The sequence below is a fragment of the Clinocottus analis genome, unplaced genomic scaffold (genome assembly GCF_023055335.1).
Source record: "Clinocottus analis isolate CAN_PGR_092001 unplaced genomic scaffold, fCliAna1.0.p SCAF_18, whole genome shotgun sequence".
In the NCBI taxonomy this organism is placed as follows: Eukaryota; Metazoa; Chordata; class Actinopteri; order Perciformes; family Cottidae; genus Clinocottus; species Clinocottus analis.
Window position 1 is genome coordinate 13,072,879 of NW_027175909.1, and position 25,461 is coordinate 13,098,339.

A 25,461-nucleotide genomic window follows, 5' to 3' on the forward strand; every position below is an offset into this window, starting at 1 on the left:
AGAAGATGGAGCGGTCGTCTCCATGCTGGTGGTTGATGTCCAGGTGGTCCAAGTTTACAGGTGACTGGTGACTGGGAGTGAAAATGGAACGAGTCAACTGGAAGGAGGAAGTGAATCGTGAAGGGTGGAGGGTTCAAACCACAGTGAGACGACTCAAAGAGGAAGAGGAGGAAGTGGAGGAAGTGGGGAAGTACATGCTTGTTTTTATTAGTCTCATCAAGAACCAAGGGAACAGGAAGTGATGCAATAACCACTGTTAATGAACAGTGATCAAACAGTCTTCACTACAGTGGCTTCATCACAATAAAGGAGGCATTGGCATCATTAACTGTGAAGGGGATCGCACATCAATGGTGGAACACATTATAACAACAGTGACATACAGTATACGCACGACAGGAAGGCCGACAATGGAAGTGATGTCATGATCACGACATTCAAATGGTTGTGAATAACAACAAAACATCGCGAAATGTAAATTCTGATGAAATGACACAATGCATGTTTTAGCCCATTTGCGACAAAAATTTACTTTTCCTGTTTTACTCCACAAAGCACAGCCGACCACGGATGTCTTCTTCGACGTAAACTGCAGTAGAGTCCTAAAACTCAGAAATAAGTCACTATTTTTGCACCTCCAGTTCCCTTTTCTAAGTTTACGTGAAGATTGTCTTTTCATTGTGGGAACCAGTGTGATGCTAAGTATCATCATTTGATGCAAATGGGGTAAACCATGTAAAAGCACTTGTCTTTTTAATGGACATTGCACACAGATTTTTTTTCCCCTTCATGATTTAGCGTTCCTATCATCCCATCAACTCATCTTCAACTTTATCTTTGGCTTTCTTTTGTCAAGTAGTGTTTCATTCTTTCTTCTAAAGCAAACAGAGTAAAATGAGTGCAAACGTGTGCCTCGCTGCATGCCACAACTTTACACAAACACAATCTAAAATAGCACCAGTAACAGATTTGAGTGAACATGATGTTAGATTTGTTCTTAAAATTATTATAAGCATCTTCACCACACTCTGACATTTCATTTCAGATTCAGCGCCACTAGAGATAATTTCATATTCTACACAAAACATCGAACACATCCTCGAGCCCGTTTCTTTTCTTTAACTGTTTCCAGTGTTTTTTTTCTCCATTTGTACATATTTACGACAAGATTTGGACCGCTTTTATTTTTTCTTGCCGCCCGCCTCTTCGCCGATGAAGGCACTTACGGTGAAGTCCCCGCTCTCCGTGCCGTACTTGTTCTTCACCAGGATGCTGTACTTGCCAGAGTCCGACGTGTTCACGGCGGTGATGGTGAAGCTGGCGAACTTGCCCGAGGTGAACTTGAGGATGCAGTGGTCGTCGGACGTGATCTCCTTGTCGTTCTTCAGCCAGGTGACCTCTGGCAGCGGGTCGCCCGAGATGTTGCAGGTGAGATTCAGGGCCTGGTGAGAGGATAACGTGCAACACACGTAACATTATATAGTCATAACGATTATGTTCAGGCAGGTAGAGTCAGTCTCTCGTGGTGCTGGCCCCATGAATCAGCTGAAACAGTTTACCTTGCCCTCCTGTATAGCGACCACATCAGGCAGGCCTCCTGCTACTCGGGCACGACCTGAGAGCAACAAAGTTAACTTCAATAAGTACACTAAATACTTATAATCTGATGGGAATTTAAAGTAAACAACCAGGTTGGAAATTAAGTATATGGGAATATACTAATATAAATATAGTCTGGAAGTTGAAGCATTAGAAACTTCATTATGGATCTTTCTAAACAGAATAAAGAGAGGCCTTCTTGATGATTCAATGGCTCCCACATCCAGACCTTAAAAGTGATGAACACAAAGTCACTTTAAACAAAATAAACTTACTTCTCTCTGCAATAGCAGCAGCTCTGATGAGGTAAAGAAAGGACAGAAAGAAGGAACAACAAATTAGATGAAAGCTGCAGAGAATCAGAAGATTTTCATGCATATTTCTTTTTTTAGTTCCTCAAATCCTTGTAGATTAAAATGTAGAAAATGTTTTTTTATGCATGCCGTGATTACGTGAAGCTACGATAATACGATAGTTATCAAGGAATAACTTACTGCAGTCTCTTGAATTCTGCAAAAGCATCGTCAAATGCTGCAAAAAAAAAGGACGTATTTTAATATGAATGCTAGTGCAGGATGAAACATTGTGCTCTGAAACAAGCAACATTAAATCATAGTACAAGTACTCTACAGTCATTGTGGCGTAGAGAGATGCTTCATATCTGCTGGTGGGCTCACCTTGACCAGACAGCTCAACAGTCCTCCTCAGGCCACCCTTTCCATCGTTGAACTCAATGGCGTATTTGCCCGTGTCTTTCTCTGTGGGCTCTGAGATCTGCAGCCACAGCTGCTCTCCCACCACGCCGCTCTTAATGCGGTCAGAGAAGGAGATGGCCGAGTCCCTGTCGGTCAGAGAGACGACGCATACGAGGAAACACAGAAACATGAGGAAGACTAGCGATGGACAAAGCACTGAAATATTTTTGCTATTGTAAAAAAAAAGGCAGAAAATTGCAGAAAAAACTAGAAACGTATCCAATTCACTCTCAGGTGTAATTATGAATGCACAGATCTTTGCAGAGTGTCTGAAAACTAATTGATTTTAATAAAAAAATATCAATGCAGACGCAGAACGTACTTATAGTGCCACGTCACTTGGAGTAAATCGTTATAGAAGTTGACGAAGGTGTAGAGTCGGATGCCCTCATCTGTGCTTGTGATCTTCAGCGGAGTGGAGGAATTGGCTGCAAAGAAAATGTGATTTTTGCAATCAATTAAAAAAAATATGAAATGACTCAGGCACCAACATGTTTAATGTGTGCACAAAATGTTCATCTTCTTACCGATAAAGCTGAAAACTTCATTCATCAAGTCTTTGAAACCTTGAAGGGGACAGATTTGATCATCCTAAGTGATGTATTTGCTCAAGTTATGATTGGTTACAGTGTGTGACTTTAGGAGCTTACCTTGATCTTTCAGATTTAATGTGGAGGTGTCTTTCCCTCTGTCGTCCTTCAGAACGACCTCATACACACCAGAGTCCTTCTTGGAAATCTGACAGAGAGCGGGAACTTCATTAACTTCATTTCTTGTTGCAACTGACTCAAAGACCTCGTGGACCAGCATTGAAGTGAAAGTGTCCATAAAATATGAAGGATCCATATATTTTTGGATCAAGGATTCCACCGTTAACATTTATATAAGCAAATGAATGTAACTACACTATACACGCACATACATTCACTCCCCTCTCTCATATTCTTACCTGGGCAATTTCCAGTTTCAGGACTCCCTCGGTGAAGCCGAGGTTCTCGTCTGCTTTGATCTGGTGTCCGTCTTTGTACCACAGCGCAGAGGTCTCCTTCTTCATGTTTCCAACCTGAAATGCATCGCAACCCGATGGACGCGATTAGCGATCAGATCAACACTTCAAGGAGTGCGGCGGGGAAACCCGTCAAAGTCCGGCCTCACCTTGCACTTCAGGATGACGCAGCACTCTTGTGTCACCTCGTAACCCAAATACTCGATAAAGTGAGGACCTGCAGCAAACATGACAGACAAAAAATGGAAAATGATATCTCTATTTTATGTCATGAAAAATTAGTGTACAGCTCAAATGTTTGGGCAATCATTTGACAGGATAAATAAACTAAACACCAAATATTTACCATATTGTTCTGTTTCTCTCTTTATATTTTTGTAACGGATACTGTTATGAGATTTATTTTAGATTTCTGACATATTGTAGAGAAGACAACTATTGTTTGATCAAGACAAACGGCAGATTCCTTAATAATGTCACTCGTTAGTCGCTCTCTTAAAACATGAGTAAAACACGAGCCTGCAGACACTCACCTTGCTTTCTGACCCACTCTTTCATCTGGAACTCTGACTCCTTCTGCAGCTCCTTGAACACTGCAAATAGAAAAAGAGTTTATGATGTGAACATCTGCTGGCTCAACACAACATTTACACTAACCGTGATCTCCAACCATGTGACTCTTGTTTGTTTGTTTTTGCTGTTAAATTGTGTGATAATGTAGTTTGGGATCAGTGTTGCCAGATTAGACAAAAGGTTGCCCAATCAGAGCCAAGAACCGGCTCAAACGACCAATTTCTAAGGAAATGTTTTTTATATTTTGTATTTATTTATTTATATATAGTAAATATGAACATAAGCAAGAAGAAAAATAATCCCTCCTATCGCGTCAGCTTCTGTATCTTCAGGTAAACTTAAAAAACATGGTTGTAAATGGTTGAACTTTTACAGATGTTTTGATCACAGAGCTATGGCAATATGTATTGGAACGGGGGAGAATAATCGACTTGGTTGTAATAAACGGAAATAACATAGAGTTTAAACAGTCATCAGTGAGCCATCAAGCTCAATCTTAATTATACTACTCATAAAAATAAAAAATAATCGATAATTCTATGTTATAAAGTAAGTATCTATTGATTCCCAATGAATTTTAGCATTTAAATTGGTATCTAAACTCACTGAACCCGTCTTAATAGCCTATGCGTTTGGGATTATCTTCAGGATTGTACCGTCTCCTATCAGCACCAAGCTGGACTGGTTGGTGGCTTTCCCATCCTTTAGCTGGAAGGTGAAGGTGCCCTCGTCCGCCGGAGTCAGAGAGTCCATGATCATCTCAATCACGCCGGTGTTCTTGTCAAAGTTCATCTTGTATTTCTGCACAAAACAAACACAATACCTCTTCAACATTTCTCCCCACATAATTCCTAGATACATCATGAACTCCCAATTGTTCGCTTACATCCCCCGGGGAGAGAGCGTTTTCATTGAAGATGTAATCGACGTTGCCGTTAGCTGACATCTTCTCCGCCTGCAGCCAAAAGCGAACTTTCCCCTTCTCCAGTAGCTCCACGGCCAAGTCTGACTTCAGGGGGATAACTAGTGAGGAGGAAGAGTGAGAGCCAGCTAATGACATACTGTCCAGATCATGACAGACTTCAAAAAAAGCAGCTTTTGATTACATGCGTATACACTCACTGGGGAATTTGTGGTCGTGACTGACCTCCAGCAGCCTCTTCAACTCTGACAAAGATATGAGGAAATTATTTATAAATACAGGAAAGAAAAGCGGAACACTAAAGTTATTTCACTTCATTTACTTTTTGAAAAGTGTGTTTTTGTAACGCACCTTCTTCAGAGAGAGTGTAGCTGGATGAAGCACCGTCAGTGTGGGTGACAAGACATGAGTATATGCCAATGTCCTCCTCCCCAGGAGTGTTGAAGACGGCTTTGGATCTGAAGGGAAAAGGAGGACTCGGTAAGACCGCTGCGTGTCGGTTAAAGAGTTTATAACTTTAAAAAGTCCTCTCACTTGTTTCCCTTGGTCTCCAAAGTCAGACGGGATGGATCTGTGATATCCTCGTAGTTCTTGGACCACACGAATTTGGAGTCGGGCGTCATGTCGCAGCACTCGAAGTTCAGGGAGATGTTGCCGTCATCGTCGACGTCCACCACGATCTCCTTGGTGCCTGAAAGCGAGAGCCGGCGTTGTAACGACGAGCTCCTCGGCAGCGGCTTTTCGTCACAAGCAAATGTTTTTGTTTTCCTATCTACCTGGTTTGGTGAGAGCTACAACCGGCTCTGTCACGGCGGAGGTTTGTCCGACACCGGCTTGATTCTGAGCGCGCACTCGAAACACGAACGTCTCTCCTTCCTTCAGATTCTTAATCTGCAAAAAAACGAAAAGACATTAAGAAGAAGAAGGAAGAGGAGGAGGAGCAGGAGCAGGAGCAGGAGAAGGAGAAGGAGGAGGAGGAGGAGAAGGAGAAGAAGAAGAAGAAGAAGAAGAAGAAGAAGAAGAAGAAGAAGAAGAAGAAGAAGAAGAAGAAGAAGAAGAAGAAGCACCTTGATGAACGTCTTCTCTGTGGCCTTGCTGTTGATTCCTCTCCACGCCTCCTCCGGGGCGTTCGCTTCCTTGATGTCGACGTAGAAGCCGTTGACCGGATCGCGGCCCTGGTACACGGGTGGTTTCCACAGCAACACCAGAGAGTCACTGCGCACCTCTCTTACCTGCAGGTCATGAGGAGGTCCTGTGGTAAAAAAGATAAAATACACACACAGGCTTAAAAACTGCAGATCAGTAAGTCTGATTATGTTTTACAATAGAGAGGACATTCAGATATCTTTAACAACTAAATATGTGTGTGAGCTTTTTTTTGTTCTGTTGATGTTCTAAAAAAGAGGTTGAGTAACCAACCCGGCACGGCGATGGTCCACTCCTCACACAGGAAAGTGTCACTGGCCAGTGAAGGGATGCCGACGCCGGCCATGTTGGCCGCCCGCACCTGGAACTGGTACTTCTTGTTCTCCTTCAGGTCAGACACCTGGAGACGAATGGGACACGAAGATAAACCTCAGTCATGGGCGTGTCTCGTCGCGTCTACATCAACTGAACCCCGTCATTTTGGGTGGTTGAACTTGACAGAGCTCACCCTGTACGCCCTGTCGCTGATGGCCCTGATGTTGGCCTCGTGCCACTTCCCCGGCACGCCGTCGATGACCTCACGGTAGTCCACGAAGTAGCCGGTGATGTCAGCGCCGCCGATGAAGCTCGGCTGTTTCCAGGCCAGCACCATGGAGTCGCACACGCACTCCAGGACAGTGATGCCATAAGGCGGAGCAGGGGAGGCTGAGATGACAGAAAACTCATATTAGCAGCAGAACGCCTCGGTAGGGGAGCCGGGTGACGTAATGGGAAACTGAAGTACTACAATGAGGTGATACTTTTAATTCCCAACCTTATTGTTTCACCTCCGGGCCAACTGCCGGATCTTTGAAAGTCTTGTACAAATTAGTGTGTTTTAGTTTTCTGGATGCTGACAAGCTTCAGTGTCCCATTACGGAAAAAAAAAAAACATGTCCAATTACAGCAGGTATTGGCTGCATTACAACTTACTCTCTTCCAAAGCCAAAAAAAAATCACTGAAGTCACCACTATATTGTGGAAAAGTGTAAAGATAATTGTAGGCAAATACCTGCTGTAACAGAATATCCTCAAACCTACAACACAATAGCACCTTTGACCTTTTATATGAAGCTCTTGTATATCAGTTTGAGATTTGTTTCCCCCCTTTAAAGTACGCTAAGCTAAGCTATTTCACAGACAAATTAGCATGTGATATCAATCTTCTCATCTAACTCTGCAAGAACGCGATTAAGCACAACTTTCCCAAACATTTAAAACTTCTATTTTATACTTAAATAGAAATATTACATCAAATGTGTGGTAAGAAATGACACGACAAAGGACAATGTCATTTCTAGGATTTGGACGAAGGAGTAACTGTGAGCAAAACGGTCTCTCCAAAAGCAGGATCATGTAACATTGCATCATTAAATTGACCTGTCGTCACATGATAGTCACATGATAGTCACATGAACTTGATACTCTCCCCTTTTTAGGGGTGAGAAGTTGGTTAAAGTGTCCGAGAGGAGAATGTATGAAGGGGTACAGAAAGGTCTCGGGTCACAAGTGTCCTGCTCTTGTGTTGGTTTTGAAGAACAGGGTGTGATTAGCTGCCTCCTGCCATGACATACTTGTGTGTGAGTGTCAAAGGGCTCTGGGTACTGAATGTGATGGCAGGTCCTGAGGTGCATGGTGACCGGTGTTGAGCCCCCCGGTGGGAGTGTGTGTGTGTTTGTGAGGGGGGGTGGTTGTGGGGAAAGTGTTGGCGAGGGAAACTATTGACAGGCGTGTAGAGTTAAAGTTTGGTGGTGTTTTACAGTGACTTACCTTAAAGAGAAGAATACCAGGAGAGAACTTCACCAACTGTTTATTTGGTTTATGTCAAAAAAACATGAATGTAAAAGTGGAACCTTGCAGAAATCTTTATTCTAATAATTAAGTATTTGAATGGATGCTAATTTAAATTGTTTGTTTTAGATGGCGCTGATAGAGGAGATATTTTTGATCTGAGAAGAAAATGGACCGTGCATGGATCTAAGTGTGCGTGTTTGATGACGATAAAAGATTTCCATCCGTGACCTCACCTGTCGACCCTTTCCTGGGCCTCGCTGTCTCCCGATCAGCAGGAGCGTCTACAGAGGACTTACGTGCCCGTTGGGCTTCAGGCTCGCTGTCTGTCGCTACAGCCCCTAAGTGCGCGGCCGTGGCTATGTCAGTTAGTGAGTCGGAAACTGAGCCTGACACGGACTCTGAGACCAGCAGGTCTTTTGCCAGGTCAGGGGCCCAGGACACACCGCCTCTCTTGCCCCCCTTGCATTTACTCTCCACGGGTTCGGGCTGTGCTGTCCCCTGCCTGGCTTCAGTGTCAGCCTGAGCTTTATTGCGCTTTCGCATAGTGTCGGGGGGGGACTGGACAGTTTCATGCGTGCCCGTCCAGCGTGGCCTGTGCTCGGTTAGTTGGCCCGCGTTAACCCTCGGCCCCATCTCCGGTAACACACCATGAGGGATGCCGCCCCCTACAGGAGTTATCAGAGAAGAGCAAAAGAGGCTTTTAAAAAGAAAAGAAGAAGAAGAAGAAATAGACAGCAAACATCCAGAGAGAAGACGAGCAAAAACAGTACATCAGTCTACTAAATACAGTAAAATGTCTTCATCTGACAGGGAGTGAAAAATGAAGACAAGATGACCAACATCCGTGTGAGTCGGAGAGCTGCAGGCGTGTAAAGAAGAACAGGCACAATGACTATGGTTGTGAAAAAACAATCCTCTATGAAAAAACACTGTACTTTAGTCACAATGCTAATGGATTTCCTCTCCCTCAGATTGGCATTCAAAAGATAACATAATTGTTTTTAGCTGTTCTTTGTTTACTAATTCTCCTCAACATGAAGAAATTTGAGCTGCAACTTTTCTGTTTGAAATATACTGTAAATTCAGTTTATTAATAGTACATTCTTTTTGTATTTTAACAAAGTAGAAATGATTGTGTTTCCTTACAACATTACCAATACTTCTGTCTGCAGAGAAATACATTTGCATTTGTACTAATTGTGTACAAAGTGAGTGAGTTTCATGAGAGAAAACAAAGAACAGAACAAAGCTGGTGAATGAGTGAGTGGCATTCAAAGGCTGAAGGTTATGCTGGTTATAATGCGGACAGACGTTTGGAGAACACATGCAGGAGATCAGAAAGAGCAGGATTGGTCTGTTCTGCACAGTATGTGCTCAAATTAAATATTCAAATATTTTGACTTTGGAATTGTATCTCAACGATGTGGAGATATTGTGTTATTGCTTTACTGAGTTATAGTGTTTAAAAAGGAATGTTCTGATCTTGAGATTGAGAATTTCTCTTTAAGAGATCATGTTTTTAATGTGTGAAGGGTTCAAGTCTGATGATAATGGTGAGAAAGTTATGTGATTTTGCAGACATTGCGCCATAATGTGATGATAACAATATTAATATTGGAATCCTATTGAGTGATTTCAGCCCCAGTGTGTGTAAAGTGTCACCAGGTCTGACTGAAACCACATAACTCAGTTGTAATGTCTCAGATTGCCTAATTAATTTATAGTCTACTCCTTAAAATCCAGTTAACTATCGAACAGAACAATTGCAAAGTCGGCTGCTCGGAGGGAGGTGAAGACAGAGAAGCTCAGTGCAGTTGGAGGGCATCGGAGGGTGGGAGAGGTGTGTGTGTCGCTACCTTTAGCACCAAGAGGGGAAGCCGACACAAATTTTGCCCAGGAAAGGTGAAATGGGGGGTGGTGGTGTGACAATGGGCCAGTTTGTAACAACCAGCTGGTTTGGGTCGCACTGACCCAAATAAGACCTGACCCCCTCAGGCTGTGCAGGGAGGAAGAGGAACAGGAGGAGGAGGAGGGTGGATGTGGCTGGACAGGGTGGTGGGTATGTGGGGCACATAACGGTGCAGAATAATGTGACAGGGTGACACAGGGTGGAACCATGGTGGAGAAAGTGTGGAGGTGTAGATGCCGATGGTATAAAAAACTGAAGACTCAAAGGACGACATCATGTTAAAATGATATTACTGCATGTTTTTTGTGGGGGGGGGATTCGCCCCTTTGCACAGATAGCGTGAAATAAGATAAAATATATATTGAATATCATATAAACCTCCTTTCATTAAAAATCCTAACATAATTATCTGAGATGTTACAAAATATAGTCGAAGTAACAGCAAAATGAATTCATAAATACAAGCTACAGCACCAACAGTACATTTTAAGACATTAAAGGGATTTATTTTGCGGTGGGTTTCACCTCTAAACCACACATCTGAATATACAAATAGGATGATATCAGTAGCTCAGTATCCTCTGACTCCTGCACTAGCTTCTTGTACTGAGATGTGAACCGTCGGCTGTACTCACCAATAGCAGCCTTCACCTCCACAGGCTCAGACTCTGGGGAGAACTGGCTGAGCCCTGCTGCGTTCACAGCCCTCACCCTGAATATGTATTGCTCTCCCGTCGTCAGACCGTGGCAGATGAACCTGCAAACGTGAGAACGGCAACGCGTTCGTATGGAACAAACGGACTACATTGAGCTTAAAGAGAAAGAGGGGTCATTTTACCTGGTAGCATTGACGGGTTTGTTGTTGCACGGCTCCCACACATTGCTACCCACAATGCTGCCCTCGATGTAGTAACCCACCAACTCCTTTGCGTCTTTAGACGCTGCCCAAGACACGACGACCGACGTGTCTGTGTTTCTGATGGGTACGACTTTGCTTGGGGCAGATGGGATGTCTGTGGACCAGAACGTTTGACATGTTTCGGGTCATTAAGTGTGAGTGCGCCGCGCCGCTTATCACGATGGATGTAAGCGTGTTTTCTGACCGAGCTTGTCGCCAACAGTGGTGGCCTCAGTTGGGTCGGAGGGCTCGCCGACGCCGGCAGCGTTGCAGCAGCGGACGCGGAAGCTGTAGGATTTCCCCTCGGCGAGATCAAACAGAGCAAAGCGAGGAGACTTGACCGGGATCTCTGTGTTCACCCTCTGCCAGCTGTCTGTGCCCGAGACACACTGACCAACAAGGAGACGAGGTGTAAGCGCAGATGTTCCCTTTAACGGGTCAAACGTGAGGAGGTGCTGTTAAGATAATTTACCTTTTCCACATAGTACATGACACCCTCCAGGCCTTTCTCTCCAGGTGGATTCCAGCTCAGCACCACATAGTTCTTGGTCGCTTCTGTCACCTGCAGCTCGAGAGGTCTGCCAGGAACGATGCCCTCTGATGATCAGAGGATAATGAGTTCATGTCAGCAGATGCCGTACACATAACTTGTATAAATGACGGTATGCAAAAATGTGATTCTCTACCTGCAGGCTCCTCCTCTGTGACAATGATCTGTCCGGTCCAGGGAGCAGAGGTACCTAACAGCCAGTAGATGGAAAGTTAGGAATTTAATGTGAATACTGATTTTCTTTCAGGTTTTAACATTTATGTATTTTGCTGAAAAGTTCACAAAGTATTTTTTAATTGGTTCATTTTGAAATACTTATTTTGGTAAATTCAAAAGAAAGAAATTTAAATGACGCAACATAATTATTAAATAAGAAGCAAATACTTCTAACAAACATCCCTGAAAAATAAAAAATATTTAAAAAATTAAAAAAGTTCAAAAAAATATTAATCCCTGTTGTCGGCAGATATCAATGTATCTGTCAACAAATACATTGCCCCTGACTCCTATTGTGCTTTGTTAATTAAGTAAATACAGCTCTTTAAATAAGATAAGATAATCCTGTATTAGTCCCGCAGTGGGAGGATTTACAAGATAACAGCAGCAGAGGGTAAAGTGCACACCAGAGACAAAGAATCAAAAACAATTATTAAAAATAACCAATAAAAAAAGAGTAAAGGCTGCAGTACCTCTCATACGGGCGCGGTCAGCTGGGTCCATGGCAGCCACCGGCTCAGACACTCGGGACGGGCGGCTCATGCCACTCTGGTTGACGGCTCGCACGCGGAACATGTATGAGCGGCCCTCCACCAGGCCGGTGACGGGGAACCGGGCGAATTTAACTGGAGTGTCGTTGCACTGGATCCAGTGGGAGGTTCCCACCTCACATCTGCACACATATGACATTATTTGTTATCATACATAGGTTTTTACCTCACCGAAAGCAAAAAAATAGCCAATTGCTCGAAACTGTGCTTTTCCTTTACCTTATCTCTCTCAGGGGTGTTGTCCATATGACAACCACTGCTCTATATTCACTGACCTGTCCACAAAGTAGCCCAAGATGGAGTCGCCACCATCGACCGCTGGCTGCTTCCAGGTGACGATGATGTAATCCTTGTTGGCATCCAGGCAGCGCACATCCAGCGGGGCCCCGGGAGCGCTCTCCACCTCGGCTTCAGCATCTAACACAAACAGCATCAACACCGTCAGGGTTATTGATATGCATGCTCTGTCTGTTTTACACACTCTTGTTTTGTTTTTTTATCAGATCATGGATATGGTTATGTGAGTGCGTGAGCGTGTGCATCTCTGTGTCTGTCCACAGCGAATCTCCCCTACTGGAATCAGTCTGATATATTTTGTATGCTCAAGGAACTCTCATGGATGTGGTGATTCACAATTTTTGAAAACACATTTTATTGACTGTTTTGTCTCCTCATTGACTGTCATTGGCTGGTGGTTTAAAGGTGAGCTGTGCCTTGTGCTTGAGCTGGACTACGTGGCTGCAGGGTTTGATGTCAGGAATGTTTCTGGACCTCCAGTCAAACACAAGCTGAGAGCAATCAGCAGGTCAGGACAGAATTAGCTGCGGCCCTCCCCGGAGTGAAAGGGGATAAGAGAGGTGACTCTTAAAGAAACATAGTAGGGGGTAAAGCCAGGCAACACAAGAGTTGCATCATTAATTAAGAGCATGTATTGACTGGGTGCAGGTGTACGAATACAGCCTGTATTATAAACCGCAAACCATTAAGAAAATGACACTTAAAAAATGTACTTTTCAAAAAGGGCGGCATCCCTCAATAAATCTGAACGTACTTTTCACAGCCATTAAAAGTGATTTGCGCCATGTTTTGAGGAAATAAAATGTAATATAAATCAGGCTATGAATGATATATCAACACAAGCCTCTATAAAATCCATCAGAATAAATATGCAAATCAGACATTGTCTAATGCTAACTTTTGGAGAATTACGGAAAATTACCACAGATGCAAATAGACAAAGTTGTAAAACACACACCCAAATCTGTATTTTTTTTAATGTTTTCTTTCCACTAGCCTAGTGTTTCTCTTTGAAACAGATATGTACAGTATCTATCGGTGGTTATGGCGAGACTCATTCCACAGCTGAGCTCTCTGAGAATAGACCGACCGCAGCCGAGCTTTGTTTTGGAGACTGGCCTCTTCTTAAGTGGGCCTCGTCTGTCACAGACCAAAAAAGTCTGAAAAACAACTCTATTTCGATCTCTTATTATCTCTAAATGTAGCACTCTAATTAGCTTATTTGGACAAAACTACCAGCTGAATAAATATAATGTGACATAATATAATGTGTTATGCTGTCAACGGCAGGGTCTATTTTCTGGAAGCTGACCCTTTAAAGGTCAGATTGTCTCTGAAGGCAGCAAAGATAAGCTTCACCACTTTTTCCATAGTATTCAAACAGATGCCAGGGAGGCTATCCTATTTAAAACCAGTCACTAGCATTCAAACACGTTGGCCATTAGCTGCATCGTTGTCATCGGGTGCCAGGGGACGTGCGGTTGTGCCTTTGACCTTGATGACTTAGTTGACAATAACAAAGCAGGTTGTATTTAGCTGCACATGTATGAGTGGAGACATCTAAGATAGGAAACATTTTATAGAATCAAAGACTTTTGAATCTTTCCTAAATGTGCTTTAAGTGAGGTTTTAGAGCAGACTTTATGGTTTGAACGATGGTCAGTTTGACCATAAATGACCTCAGAGTCAGAGCTTTTAGTCCTCTGAAGGAGTCTGAGACATGGATGTGTTATTTAACAGCTAATATGCAAAGCAACAGATTACACTCAGTTAGAGGTTCCCACCTCTGACAAAGACGTAGGCTGAGTAGGTTTCATATCCGGACTTGGTGGTGACACGCAGGGTGTAGAGCCCCTCGTCCTCCTTGTTGAGGTGTGTGAGAGTCATCGTGGCTCTGTCGCCGCTCCAGCTCATGTGGTTCCATTTAGAGGGAGACAAGAGAACATCTGGGAGAAAAAGAGGCAACACAAATATAATCCTTCATGGAAAAAGAAGCAGGGAATTGGACAGAAAATCATTCACAAATCATTTCACACTTTTTAGATAGATGCAGTTTTCCCAACCAAAAATAATACATGTGATGTATTGGGATTAGATACATAATTAATACGTACGTACCGCAACTAAGTACTATTTTTAAGACGCATAACTATAATATTTTTAGTTTGGTAAAAGATCTGAGCATTTCTTTTACTGTTGAAATGTCATCCCAATGATATTCATGCAGGCGTTTGGTGTGGTGTGGTGTAATTCACAATAATCCATAATGATCCATATTCTTACCATCTCTGTACCACTGGATCTCTGGCTGGTAGCGGTGCAGCGCCGGGTAAATGATGACCGTACATCCCAGACTCATGGTCTCACCCTCTCGTCCAAATGACACACCAAATTTATCAACAATGTGAGTCTGGAAATTGATGCCATACTCGGACACTGGGCCATCTACAGACAAAGCATGAGACAGCAGAGTCAAATTTTGGACTGGCACTATTGTGCAAACACTTGACGAATAGAAAGACTGTGTTCAGATCAAGTGGAGGAACAAAAGATTGAAGTGTGAAAGAGACAGAACATTGGAGACAGAGCAGATCAATAATCATATCCACAGAAACAATGATGAGTTGGATCCAAACTGTTTTAGCCAGACAGAAGAAGGTGGAGAGAACATGAATGAAGGATAAAGGACAGCAACATAAACAGACAAAAAAAAGTGACTCTGAAAGTAAAGTGCTCATAATAGTGTATCATGCATTCAGACATGTGAAAATCCTATTTGAAATGAAAGAAACCTCCTAAATATTCTGTAATTTCATACTCTCAAAATGTGCAACACGTTCCGTATACCTTATGAGAACATATGTTTCAGAGGTTGCATACCTGCCAAATAGTTTTCCACCAAAAAATCTCTAGATTTTTCCATATGAACCTCTTAAAAAGAATACTGTGAACTCTGAATATCAACACAGACAGGAGTGGTCATGCACGGACACGCAGTGGAAACATTAAGTTCACCAAAACATTTGCAAACCAGATTCCAGCGACCCGTTACCTTCAGTACTGGCACCTGTAGTGTTGCCACAGCATCGAGGAAACAGAAAAGTTGTTAGTGTAGCAGCACCCACCCGTCTTCACAGCACCCATCACACCCCACTCATCACTGCAGGCCAGCCAGTTAGCTGACACCCGCCATCAGCAATGTTCATAATATAGATTATTTTGAATGACCAAGAAGTGCATAATGAAAAAATTAAAGCTGTATCAAATGTGGCTGTGGAATAAGGCAAATTGTTGCTATTACTGTATTTCATATTTTCATTATTACACAATTATTTAGTATTGTGGTACTTTTAAACCATTTTGGCCTGCTCGTTTTCAGAACACCAGTGTCCTGAGAGAAAGTCTTGTTTTTGACACATCCGTCCACAACAGGTTTAAAACTATTTCTGTTGAGCCGAGGAATTCAAGTTTCTACCACAACAAATTATCCTTATTTATATTCTATTGGTATTGTTTCCTTGGTGCACTTGGTCGGAGGTTGGGGTCATGTTATTCATTTCTGTGACATAATGCTTCAAGCAGCTGTACAATACATGCACAGCATCAAACAGCAAACGGGCAAAGTCAGCAACTAGTGATGAAAACGAAATATCTGGCAGATGAAGAGAGATGTTTTTCTAAAGAGTTGGTGGAGACCAAAACAGACCCATAAGGTGACTGAATGGTTGACTTGTATTAATTAGATGGCTAGAAACATAACAAAAAATGAATGCTAATGCTCCTCGTGGTCTGCTAGCTTGATGTGTAAAATAGCAACTGCTTGCTAACGCGTTAGCTAAAACAAAAGATGTAAATATGTCAAGGCTGTGTCTTTCTGCTGGTTCCTTTGGCCCCTGGTGACCGTGAATGAATGAACGTTGCTTTAATTCTGCAATACAGCAGACAATAAAAGGTAAAAAAAAAAAAAAAAAAAATACAAGATAAATTCACACTTACGTCTGGGTGACGGCAAGGACTCATTCACTTCACCTTTGAACCCTATGAAGAATAGCAGCTGTTACTATCAATAGGCTACATGCAGCACACATAAAGTGTAAGTAGATGTAAAAATCATATGAGAATTTACATACAAATTACATTACAGGTGCCATGTTTCCGTATCCTCTAACTATTAGTTAATAACTTACATTGGTTCTTACAGTTAACAAGAAGGTATTAGCACATTTGGAAACTAAACACGGATAGTATTGATCTATAATGAGCTACAATTACTGTTTTTTTTGTGATTTATGCATGTTGTGATCAAGACAAAACGTTTGTTGGAGCTTGTCCGTGTCGAGAGCATTTGGGGTGTGATGGTTTGGTGAAAGCGTGGTGAAACATACTCTTAACAACGACGGAGGCAAATGCAGACAGCTCTCCATTGGAGTTCATGGCAGAGACATGATACTGCGCCGTGTCATCAAAATCACATCTGAAAGAGGAGAGCATCAGCTGGATCAATGTGCATGATATGCATATTCTCTCTCTAAAGGACTTGTGTGTACAGTGCCCTTCCCCCACCTCAACCCTCTTAACCATGTAAATAATACCGAGTATGCAGGCCCCTAACTGTAAACCGTTCCATAACTCCTAGCCAGGAATACTCTGGTAATAAATAGACACCAGTGGTGATGTCATATGCACCAGGTGGTGTGGGTCCATGTACATGAAAGTATCTCCAGCCAACCAATTCCACTAAAATGTAATCTCGTATGTTCCCTCTTGTGAGATTTGGCTGCTTGTTGAACGGGTCAGACGGTCTTCGCTATGTTTAGATGTGCTCTTTGTTATCTGTGGCAGCCTGGGAAATAGTGTGTCTCTTCTCTGGCTCACAGTCCACCCGTGTCAGTGTGTTTAGGAAAACTGGTACAAAGGCATATATCAACATCACCATAAAGACAGAAGTGTTGGTTCTTTCCAGTAGGGACAATCATGGCTGACAGAAGACACTAAGAAGCTAATGTAAGATGTGGGGATAACAAAAATGTTTGACTATATTCAAACAGTTCTAATTAAGGACTCAATTCACTTTTACTGTGTGTTTTGTATTTTATACGTGTTCACTTGAAGACTCAATGCAATTAAACATGCATTTCTTCAAGTTCTCTGTCTTTGAATTAATTACAAATACATCTCAAGTGAAAGGGGGGATAAAAGCATTTTGAGCATTTTCATATAAAAATCTCTTGCAAGTGCAGTGTGTTGGATGTGGCGGCATCTTGGGGTGTGTGGCAAGTGTGTAGGAGAACGGTGGTGTCGACGCATGAACGTAAAAATGTGCTTTGTTTGTCCGTTCTGGGCTACTGTAGAGTCATCATGACCGGCTCTGTAGATAGATATAAAAGGCTCATTCTAAGATAACGTACATTTTGACTCCAGTAACAAAATAGGAGACACTACTTCCATCCTATGCTTTTCGACAGTCAACGGGCAGCTAATAAGGTAAATATTCTTACTGGCTGGGAACAGAAAGGGCCTGAGAAATGCAAAGTTTCTGCCTAAAGATAGAGGGGAAGAGCTAATAGCTAGCTGATAACAAGTCAAGCTAACGTAAGAAAAACACATTTGCATAAGCTAAGTTATCTGCATATTTAAGGACTATGCTTCTGGATAGTTCTGGATGGTGGTGGCATGTTATGGATAAAAAGCTAAGGCACAATATGCTTCATTAGCATTTTGAGTAGGAGGAGCTTCACCTACCTGTTAATCTCCAATGAGTGCACGCTGTATCTGCTCTCAACTTTATACTTGCCAGCATTGGTAAGAGTGTCAATTGCCACATTGTTTTTGTACCTTTTTAGTGGGAGGCAGAAAACATGACAGAAAACAGACCAGAGGAGACAGAAGTAAACTGAATCAAGAGGGGAAATAACAAAGACATGGAAACTAGATGGAGCTGGATAAGCAGGATGCTGAGTGAACAGAAAGGACAGATTTGAGGACATGTTACAGGTGATGTATATCTGTGACCTACCAGACGACCCGGGGGTCGGGCCAGCCGGTGACAGTGCAGTGCAGCCGCACACACTGCTTCTCCCACACGGTGTGGGAGCGTGGTTTAATCACAAACTCCGGGGCGTGCATCAGGCTGTCTTCGTTCATGCGCTTGAAGTGTTCCCCGTGTTCATAGATCTAAAAACAGAACAGTACCTAAGCCTTAAAACACTCAAGACAATAGCACTTACCATCCATACACTATAACATTTCTTTATATATACGTATATATAAATGTACATGATTTTTTTTTTAACAGGAATTCAAAATGCATGGTTGAAGCAAAAACAAAGCAACACAATTGAGCAACAATCAAGCGTATCTTTGTTTTTTTTAACATGCAAGACGTTTGCTCATTTGAACGCTCCATGTGTTATTAGTGTGAGTGTGTGTTGTTCATTATGTCCTATAAATAGTTGGCCGTTGAGGCCCTGTCTCGTCGTGCGTCAAGTAACTCAACACATACTATGACAACGCCATTAGGACACTACTTGTCTGTGTCTCAAGAAACAGGATCTCCTGGGGAATTTGCCACTCGGTAGTAGGGCTATCTGACAAAGTGGAGACAGATGAATAAAGTGAGGAGGTCACTGTGGCTTTTGGGATGCTCAATGAATGGCCGTGTACTATTTCACATAATCACCCAGACATTAATAACTTCCTTGTGTAAGGAGTAGTAACAACTACTAAACCACAGGCACTTGGTGTTCCTGAGCAGTATTGCAATGTTCTTATTCTCAGTAGTGTGACTATGCAGATACAATATATGTGTTGTGTAGCCCATCTCAATTACTTTTTTCCCACTGTGATAACAGAAGATAATTTGTGCTGTTATGAAAGAGGATGGTCTACTGGATAACACAAGATAATCTGTATTTCAGCAACTAAAATGATGTAATCTGGTATGCTATGAAGCATAATGGTCCACTGTGATCTCACAAGTAACAAAAGCTATGAAATAAAAAGCTACTTTGATGTCAGATACATAACACGAGACTTTTTACATTCAATGATGTGCCAAGTCGGAAAACATATTCAGTCATGCCAGGAAACACAATCGTCAACTATGATGACACAAGTACCTGTCTTGTCTGAAAGAGGATGCTTTGCTGTAATGTCACAAGTAAAAAAAAGCAACAAGTAACAAGACATTTTGATTTAAAAGGATCTATGATGATGGCATCGGCATTGGCCGTCATGAATGAGAAGTGTTTGCAAATACACATCAGAACAAAAACCTAAATTAGAAACTGGGCCGTGATACAACAGTCCTGTCACTGATATGGAGATGATAATCAGTTAGTAATCCATGTTGTTGTAGGTCGATGGCTTCCTTTATGACCCCTGAAAGAGCTGCATGTAGAATTCCCCCACTGACCCTTTTATTCAGAGAGATGCGGTCAGCCGACTCGCGGACGGCCTTCCTCCTGGAGGTCTGCTCTGACCTCTCCATCTCCAGGCCACTGGTGAACAAATCCCTGCGGGCCATGTATGCAGCAGTGTCCCTCCCCCTCGCTTCCTCTGTATCCGAAAATCCTGTCGCAAACTCTTGACTAGGAGTTTGTAGAGCAGAGCCAGGGATAAGATGTGGGGAGTAAGGCATTCCATTAACGCTGAAATAACTTTAGGATGTCACAACATATATATGTTTTTCTCAGTTTTATATGATGGGAAGAGTTCATTACCTGCCCCTGAAGATAGGCACTACATAGCCGATGATTTGGTTCTCTTTATCCACAGCCAAGTAAGTTGGCTTGACTCTCTTGGGAACGGGGCTTAGTCTGCTCGCCTCCAGCCCAGAATATGAAGTCACGTTAAGTCTGGGACATATGAAATACCATCAGCCTGGCACCCAGCCAGACAGAGCAACCACAAACACAACATCAACATGTGGGGACAAAGTCAGGGTAGATGAGGGTTCAGTGGGTAGTGAAGTAGTGTAGGTGGTTTAGTTTTGATTATTTTAACACCTCCACAATATTTGCATGTTCACAATCAAAGGGCATCTGATACGAGAGACCATCTGAGCACCACACACACTATAAATCAATTAACAGACCCAACATTATTATCAATCATCTCACTCTTTGTGCTTTCTTCAGATAATTTGAGGGAAGGCATGACAGTTGAAGTAATAAAAGATACAGTTTCGATGTTAGGTCTGCGGCAGCGCTTATCCGCAGCACAGAGTTGGGGTAGCAGCTCAGGGTATGAGGTAACAAGAACCCGATAAGGTGGCAGGGGCAAAAAGGGTGACAGGGCAACTGGCCAGATTTTTCTACACCTCCGTCTCATTGTCCCTTTAGCTGATCACTTACACTCGCTTGACTTTCCAAGATCAGAGCTGCAACAACTCCCATTAAAATGGATTCAAACGCGACATAAACAAGAGCTTAAGTTTCACTACTGAAATCCAGTAACAGTTATTTATTACAACAAATCCCTTCTACATGTCTATCCAAATGCAGTATCTTGGCCAAAACAAGATTATTACAACCACACCGACTATTAAATCCTCATCACATCATCCTCCTCCTCTCCTCAGCACAGATTTGGGGACTGGTGGGCTGCCCAGCCACAAGAGTGTTAAGGCAAAGATCAAATAGTGTTAGTAAAACCTAAGCCCTCTGACCTGTTCACACTCTCCAGGCAACTGTATTTAAAAACCGGCCAGGCACTGTAATAAATAAGATCTCCATAAACTGGATGTTTTTTCTGTGTTCCTAAGATAAGAAAGAAAAGCGGTGACAAAGTAGCCCCATCATCACAGAGTTGAATCAGCTATAAAACCGAACAACACGACACGGCTATTTCTTTTCCAACTTTGACACTTTGTCACATACACTAACAAAAACCTCATTTGACCCGTGTATATTCTCTATTTAAAGCACTGGCAGCTGACCAATGTATTTAACAAGGGGAAGCACAAATCCTGGCAACAAAAACGACCACTAACGGATAACTCTCCTCTTGGAAATATATAAACATAGTAATACGTGTAAATGCCACCAGGCTTAAAAGATTGACAAACTGTGGCTTGTTACTTTCCCCCCAACATGGAATGCACAGGTCAAGAGTCTATTTCAGTCTTCGCCATATAGCATAACTCAGCTATTACATAACAGAGCATTTCCTCACAGTTGATGTAACAAAGGGTTATAAAATAGACCAAATTAACTTATTTCCCAAAACAATGTGAGTTATCTAGGAAAAGGTGTTACAAGAAAGATTTTGCCAGCATGCAGAAAAGCAAACATGGCATCTCTTCTACGTGCAAAGAGGTTCATGCAGGATTTAAAGCAGTGTGTAACAAGCAAAGATCCTCAAGAGTGTGTGTGTGTGAGGGTTGATCAAAGAGAAGGAGAGGAACGAAGGATGGTTGATCCCAATGCTGTGACAGGGAAGTGATGCGACAAGGTTGTTGGAGGTGAACTTGATCAGTTGGGTTGGGTGATGGTGTTAAGGGGAGCGTCCCCGGTGACAAAGAAGTGGATTGATGAAGGTGTGATTCCCTTGCTCCTCCTTACCCCCCGCTCCTGCTGGTGGTGACGGAGCTGCGGCTGCCAGCAGTATATCTGCTGCTGGTCTCGTACTTGCTGAGATTTGACTCCGTCTCCCTGCTACGGTAGTTACGGTCATAGTGGCGATGGTGCTTCTGGTAGAAGGGTATAGATCCAGCCATGCTGCAGGCCGCTCCTGGTACGAGCCTTGAGTTTTCGAGTTTCTTGCTGCCTATCTGTTGTCTGTGTGACTGGTTTGTGTTCAAGAGCAGGTGGATTGGCTGTTATGATTGATATAAATTAGCTGATGGCTTCACAAGCTGGCTGTGCTTTTATTTATTTCAAATTGTTTTAGTTTGAGTAAAAAAAAAAGAAGTACTTTACTCAAACTAACGCATTTGACGGGGAAGTTATGCAATCCCCCTAATGCCAATATAAGTATATTTCAATGTTCTAGCCAGAATCTGCAAAATATTTTCTTGATCAAACAAAGAAAACAACAGGGTAAAGACTTTTAGCCATCATGAAATGGCAAATTCAAACCCACTAGCAAGACATACAAGATTCAGGCACTCGGGCACTTTCTCATCATGCTGAGACAGACATAGTGCAACAACTACAACCTGGCTTATCACATCGTATCCCTGCACAACTGTTGCCACTTACCTTGCACAAAAAAGCCTCAAACTCCAAGCTTTAAATGAAAAGATGGTCCGAATTCCACACTTAGAGCTCAATATCCCAGCAAACCTTCGGTGTAGGTGCGTACAGGGCTGCGGTTTCCACACAACCAAAATAATGTCGGCCCTTGCCAGAGTGTCCCGGCAGCAGTCACAACCTTTTATGGTGACGGTGGAGATAAATATAGATAAGAGCAGAGTGGGGGGGTAAGTCAACTCCCATAGGGCAACACATTAATGGGTACAGGTTTCTGCAAATGAGCATTACAGACCACTTTTGTAGTTATTTTCTATATTTTGATTTTTTTTTTTAAACGCATTCTTGTGGCCTTTGTCCAACTTACACAGGTATGAAATGCATCAAATGTAACAATCAGTACTGGATGCATTGTATTAATTAGTGAATAAACATATGTTTGAAGTATGTCTTTCGGTTTAGAACTTTTCTTGTTTGTTTGTTTGTTTATTATTTTAAGGGATTAAGTCAGCGTTAACGCGTTATCGATCATTATTATAGTCATCAAATAAATGTCAGAGTACAAATGCACCTCAGAATCCAACTTTTCCTTTAGACTTAATGATCTCAAAATGTGGCTTATGTGTTTAATTGAATATCTCTTCCATAACACAAACATGACAACGTTGCTGACTTTTAAACCAAAGTCATCATTGGTTAATTTCTCCAGTAGATTTTGTCTTGAATATTTACCAAAGCACTCTCTGCTGTGAGTGTTGCTAACTTTAGCTAACCTATTGTTACTTGTTTCACGTGCAACAAATGCCAGTTACATCTTTGTCACTCTCACTCTTATTTGTGGACGTACGCAAATGTCCCCGCTTGTTTCATCAGCTCATAAAAAGCTACAAAAAGAAAAGAAAAAGTGAAGTAAATCAAAGACTCGGAGGCTGTTGATAAAATAAACTCCTGGTGCCAGACTCAACAACATGAATTCACAAAAGTTATCAAATCAAGTTTGTTAAAGCTCTATTTGGCAGGCAGATTTGATTTGGACATGTGTTGGGACTGACTGACTGCAACACAAACACCTGGTAAGTTTATATGGCAGAAATATGTCAGTGAACACCTCTGAGGTCCTTGTGTTGAACTCTCGTCCTTTTTGACCCTCACTTGCCACGGTCCCACATGACGCAACAGTATATGCAAAATAGCTGTAATGTTATGGCAGCAGTCTGAAGCTTAAACACATTATAAGAGATCAACACTAAGGAGAAAAATACAATGCTAATACCACTAAATGTGGTCTAATGAAATGGGATATGTTCTACAAGTGGAGTGATATATGTTACACACCACTAAATCATCTGCCAACATGACTGCTTTGATCCACTGTGATGAAGAAAGAAAGAAGAAAGACAATTAACGAAAAGCAGAAGTGATATGAACGGCTTGTTATAATCAACAAGGAGAGTCTAGTTGATTGTTAAAGGCAAAGTTTGACACTTTCTTTTCTGGAATTTAGACAAGAAGATTTATAGCTTAGCTTAGCATAAATTATGGAAACAGCTTGCCTGTGTCTTTCTAAAGCCTTTAGGCAGAGTCGGGCTAGCTGTTTCCCCTTGTTTCCATTCTTTATGCTAAGCTAAGCTACCCATCTTCTGACTGCTGCTTCACATTGTGCAGACATGAGTGTTATACATTTTTCTCATCTAGTTCTTGTCAAGGAAGCAAACAAACGTGTTTCAGTTACGCGCTGGCAGGATTGAAATGTTCTTTTACCAAAAGATCACCTTTTTGCATAATTTAGCATTAAAACACATACATTACTGAAAATAATTGTTTCCTACATGTGTTAGTTTTTCATCTTCCTGAGAAATTATATCCCCATGACAGTTCATTAAATATATTGATATCATGAAGTACTTTGTAAGATCCCTAAAGGTACAGTAACCTCCAGGATTAGTGAACATAACTGAATGTTGAAGAATAGCCTCTCTCTGTATAGATTTGATCCCGGATTCCTGCACGGGATTAACTCTAATCTGACTATAAACTTCAAATACCAAACAACTGTAACTCACAGCTCCTATAGAAATGTCCTCTCCTTGAAACTATTCAGTTTCATAGTAAAGCTCAAGCTTCCCAGGAGCGGGATAACACAGTCCCTGGATGCCTTCTATTGTACTCTATTGCAATCCAATACAATCACCCTGAAATATAATGTATAACGTTGAGAAGACAGAAAGGCGCTTCAACTCTGTGGTCATTTTGCGGCCGTGAAGCAGATAGTTCATGTTAGCATCCTGTCCTTGGTTTCAGCTGTCCAGGAAATTTCAACTCAATGGATGTCTCCTGGGATCTATTTGGGGTATTTTTAGTCTCTGTTTAGTATGGCTCCCACACATTGCAGCCACTTGAATGTTTAATGATAACAGTTCTAGACATGAACAAATTAACTGAGCTCTCACACAGGGTTGGGTAACATTCTGAGTCAAACTCAAGAAGCTGTCTATAATATCACTAAAAAAAGGTAAGCTTTTATTTGAAGCTAGCACACTCCAGTGGTTTAATAGTGACACTACATAATAAAACGTATATGTATATATAAATTTGACTCAGCGGGTCCCACCATTCACAAATACAAAGACATCAATTTGGAAAAGTTTAAATTTGCAGATAAAAAATGTGCTTGCCTCCCCTTGAAAATTTTGCAATCATATTAGTTGCACTGAAATGTTTAATGTCTAAATATATGCAAGCTGTTCAAATTGATAGATCCCCACTACAAATCTCAATGATAAAAACATATTTTAAATATTCAGGCACAAACTTTCAGAGTTTATTTTTATGTCTAATAAAGGACAAATACAGATGTTGATGTAGATAGTACATCAACATCTGTATTTATCCTTTATTAGACTACAACGTAAAAATAAACTCTGCAAGTTTGTGCCTGAATATTTAAAAGATGGTTACTTTTCTCCATAAATCATTCAAGTCCCATTCGAACCATCATTAACACTAATCTAGT

General features: G+C 41.9%; 1 protein-coding gene across 1 annotated transcript; it reads right to left on the reverse strand.

Moving 5' to 3' along the window:
* Positions 1 to 179: 179 nt before the first annotated feature.
* On the reverse strand, positions 180 to 21,973 carry myom1b (myomesin 1b). The gene is made up of 36 exons (XM_068582334.1): positions 21,819 to 21,973; positions 19,977 to 20,111; positions 19,670 to 19,844; positions 18,272 to 18,429; positions 17,998 to 18,090; positions 16,641 to 16,729; positions 16,252 to 16,293; positions 14,539 to 14,700; positions 14,040 to 14,201; positions 12,234 to 12,375; positions 11,881 to 12,080; positions 11,328 to 11,381; positions 11,114 to 11,238; positions 10,847 to 11,030; positions 10,582 to 10,756; positions 10,379 to 10,500; positions 6,510 to 6,706; positions 6,275 to 6,401; positions 5,923 to 6,107; positions 5,632 to 5,746; positions 5,390 to 5,546; positions 5,207 to 5,313; positions 5,056 to 5,100; positions 4,820 to 4,956; positions 4,590 to 4,734; positions 3,894 to 3,953; positions 3,510 to 3,577; positions 3,304 to 3,417; positions 3,005 to 3,092; positions 2,882 to 2,920; positions 2,677 to 2,782; positions 2,277 to 2,440; positions 2,094 to 2,130; positions 1,875 to 1,897; positions 1,560 to 1,615; positions 180 to 1,442 (listed from the first exon to the last, which is right to left on the reverse strand). Exons 1-36 carry the CDS (start codon positions 21,971 to 21,973, stop codon positions 1,182 to 1,184), a joined length of 4,404 nt encoding a protein of 1,467 aa, XP_068438435.1. The 3' UTR covers positions 180 to 1,181.
* Positions 21,974 to 25,461: the final 3,488 nt, after the last annotated feature.

Coding starts and splice junctions, on each gene's coding strand:
- myom1b (XM_068582334.1), bottom strand. CDS start 21,973: ATGGCTGGATCTATACCCTTCTACCAGAAGCACCATCGCCACTATGAC. Junction 18,430..19,669: donor GCATCTCTCTGAATAAAAGG/GTCAGTGGGGGA, acceptor TTCTGTTTTTAG/ATCTATGAACACGGGGAACA. Junction 18,091..18,271: donor CCCGACCCCCGGGTCGTCTG/GTAGGTCACAGA, acceptor CCCACTAAAAAG/GTACAAAAACAATGTGGCAA.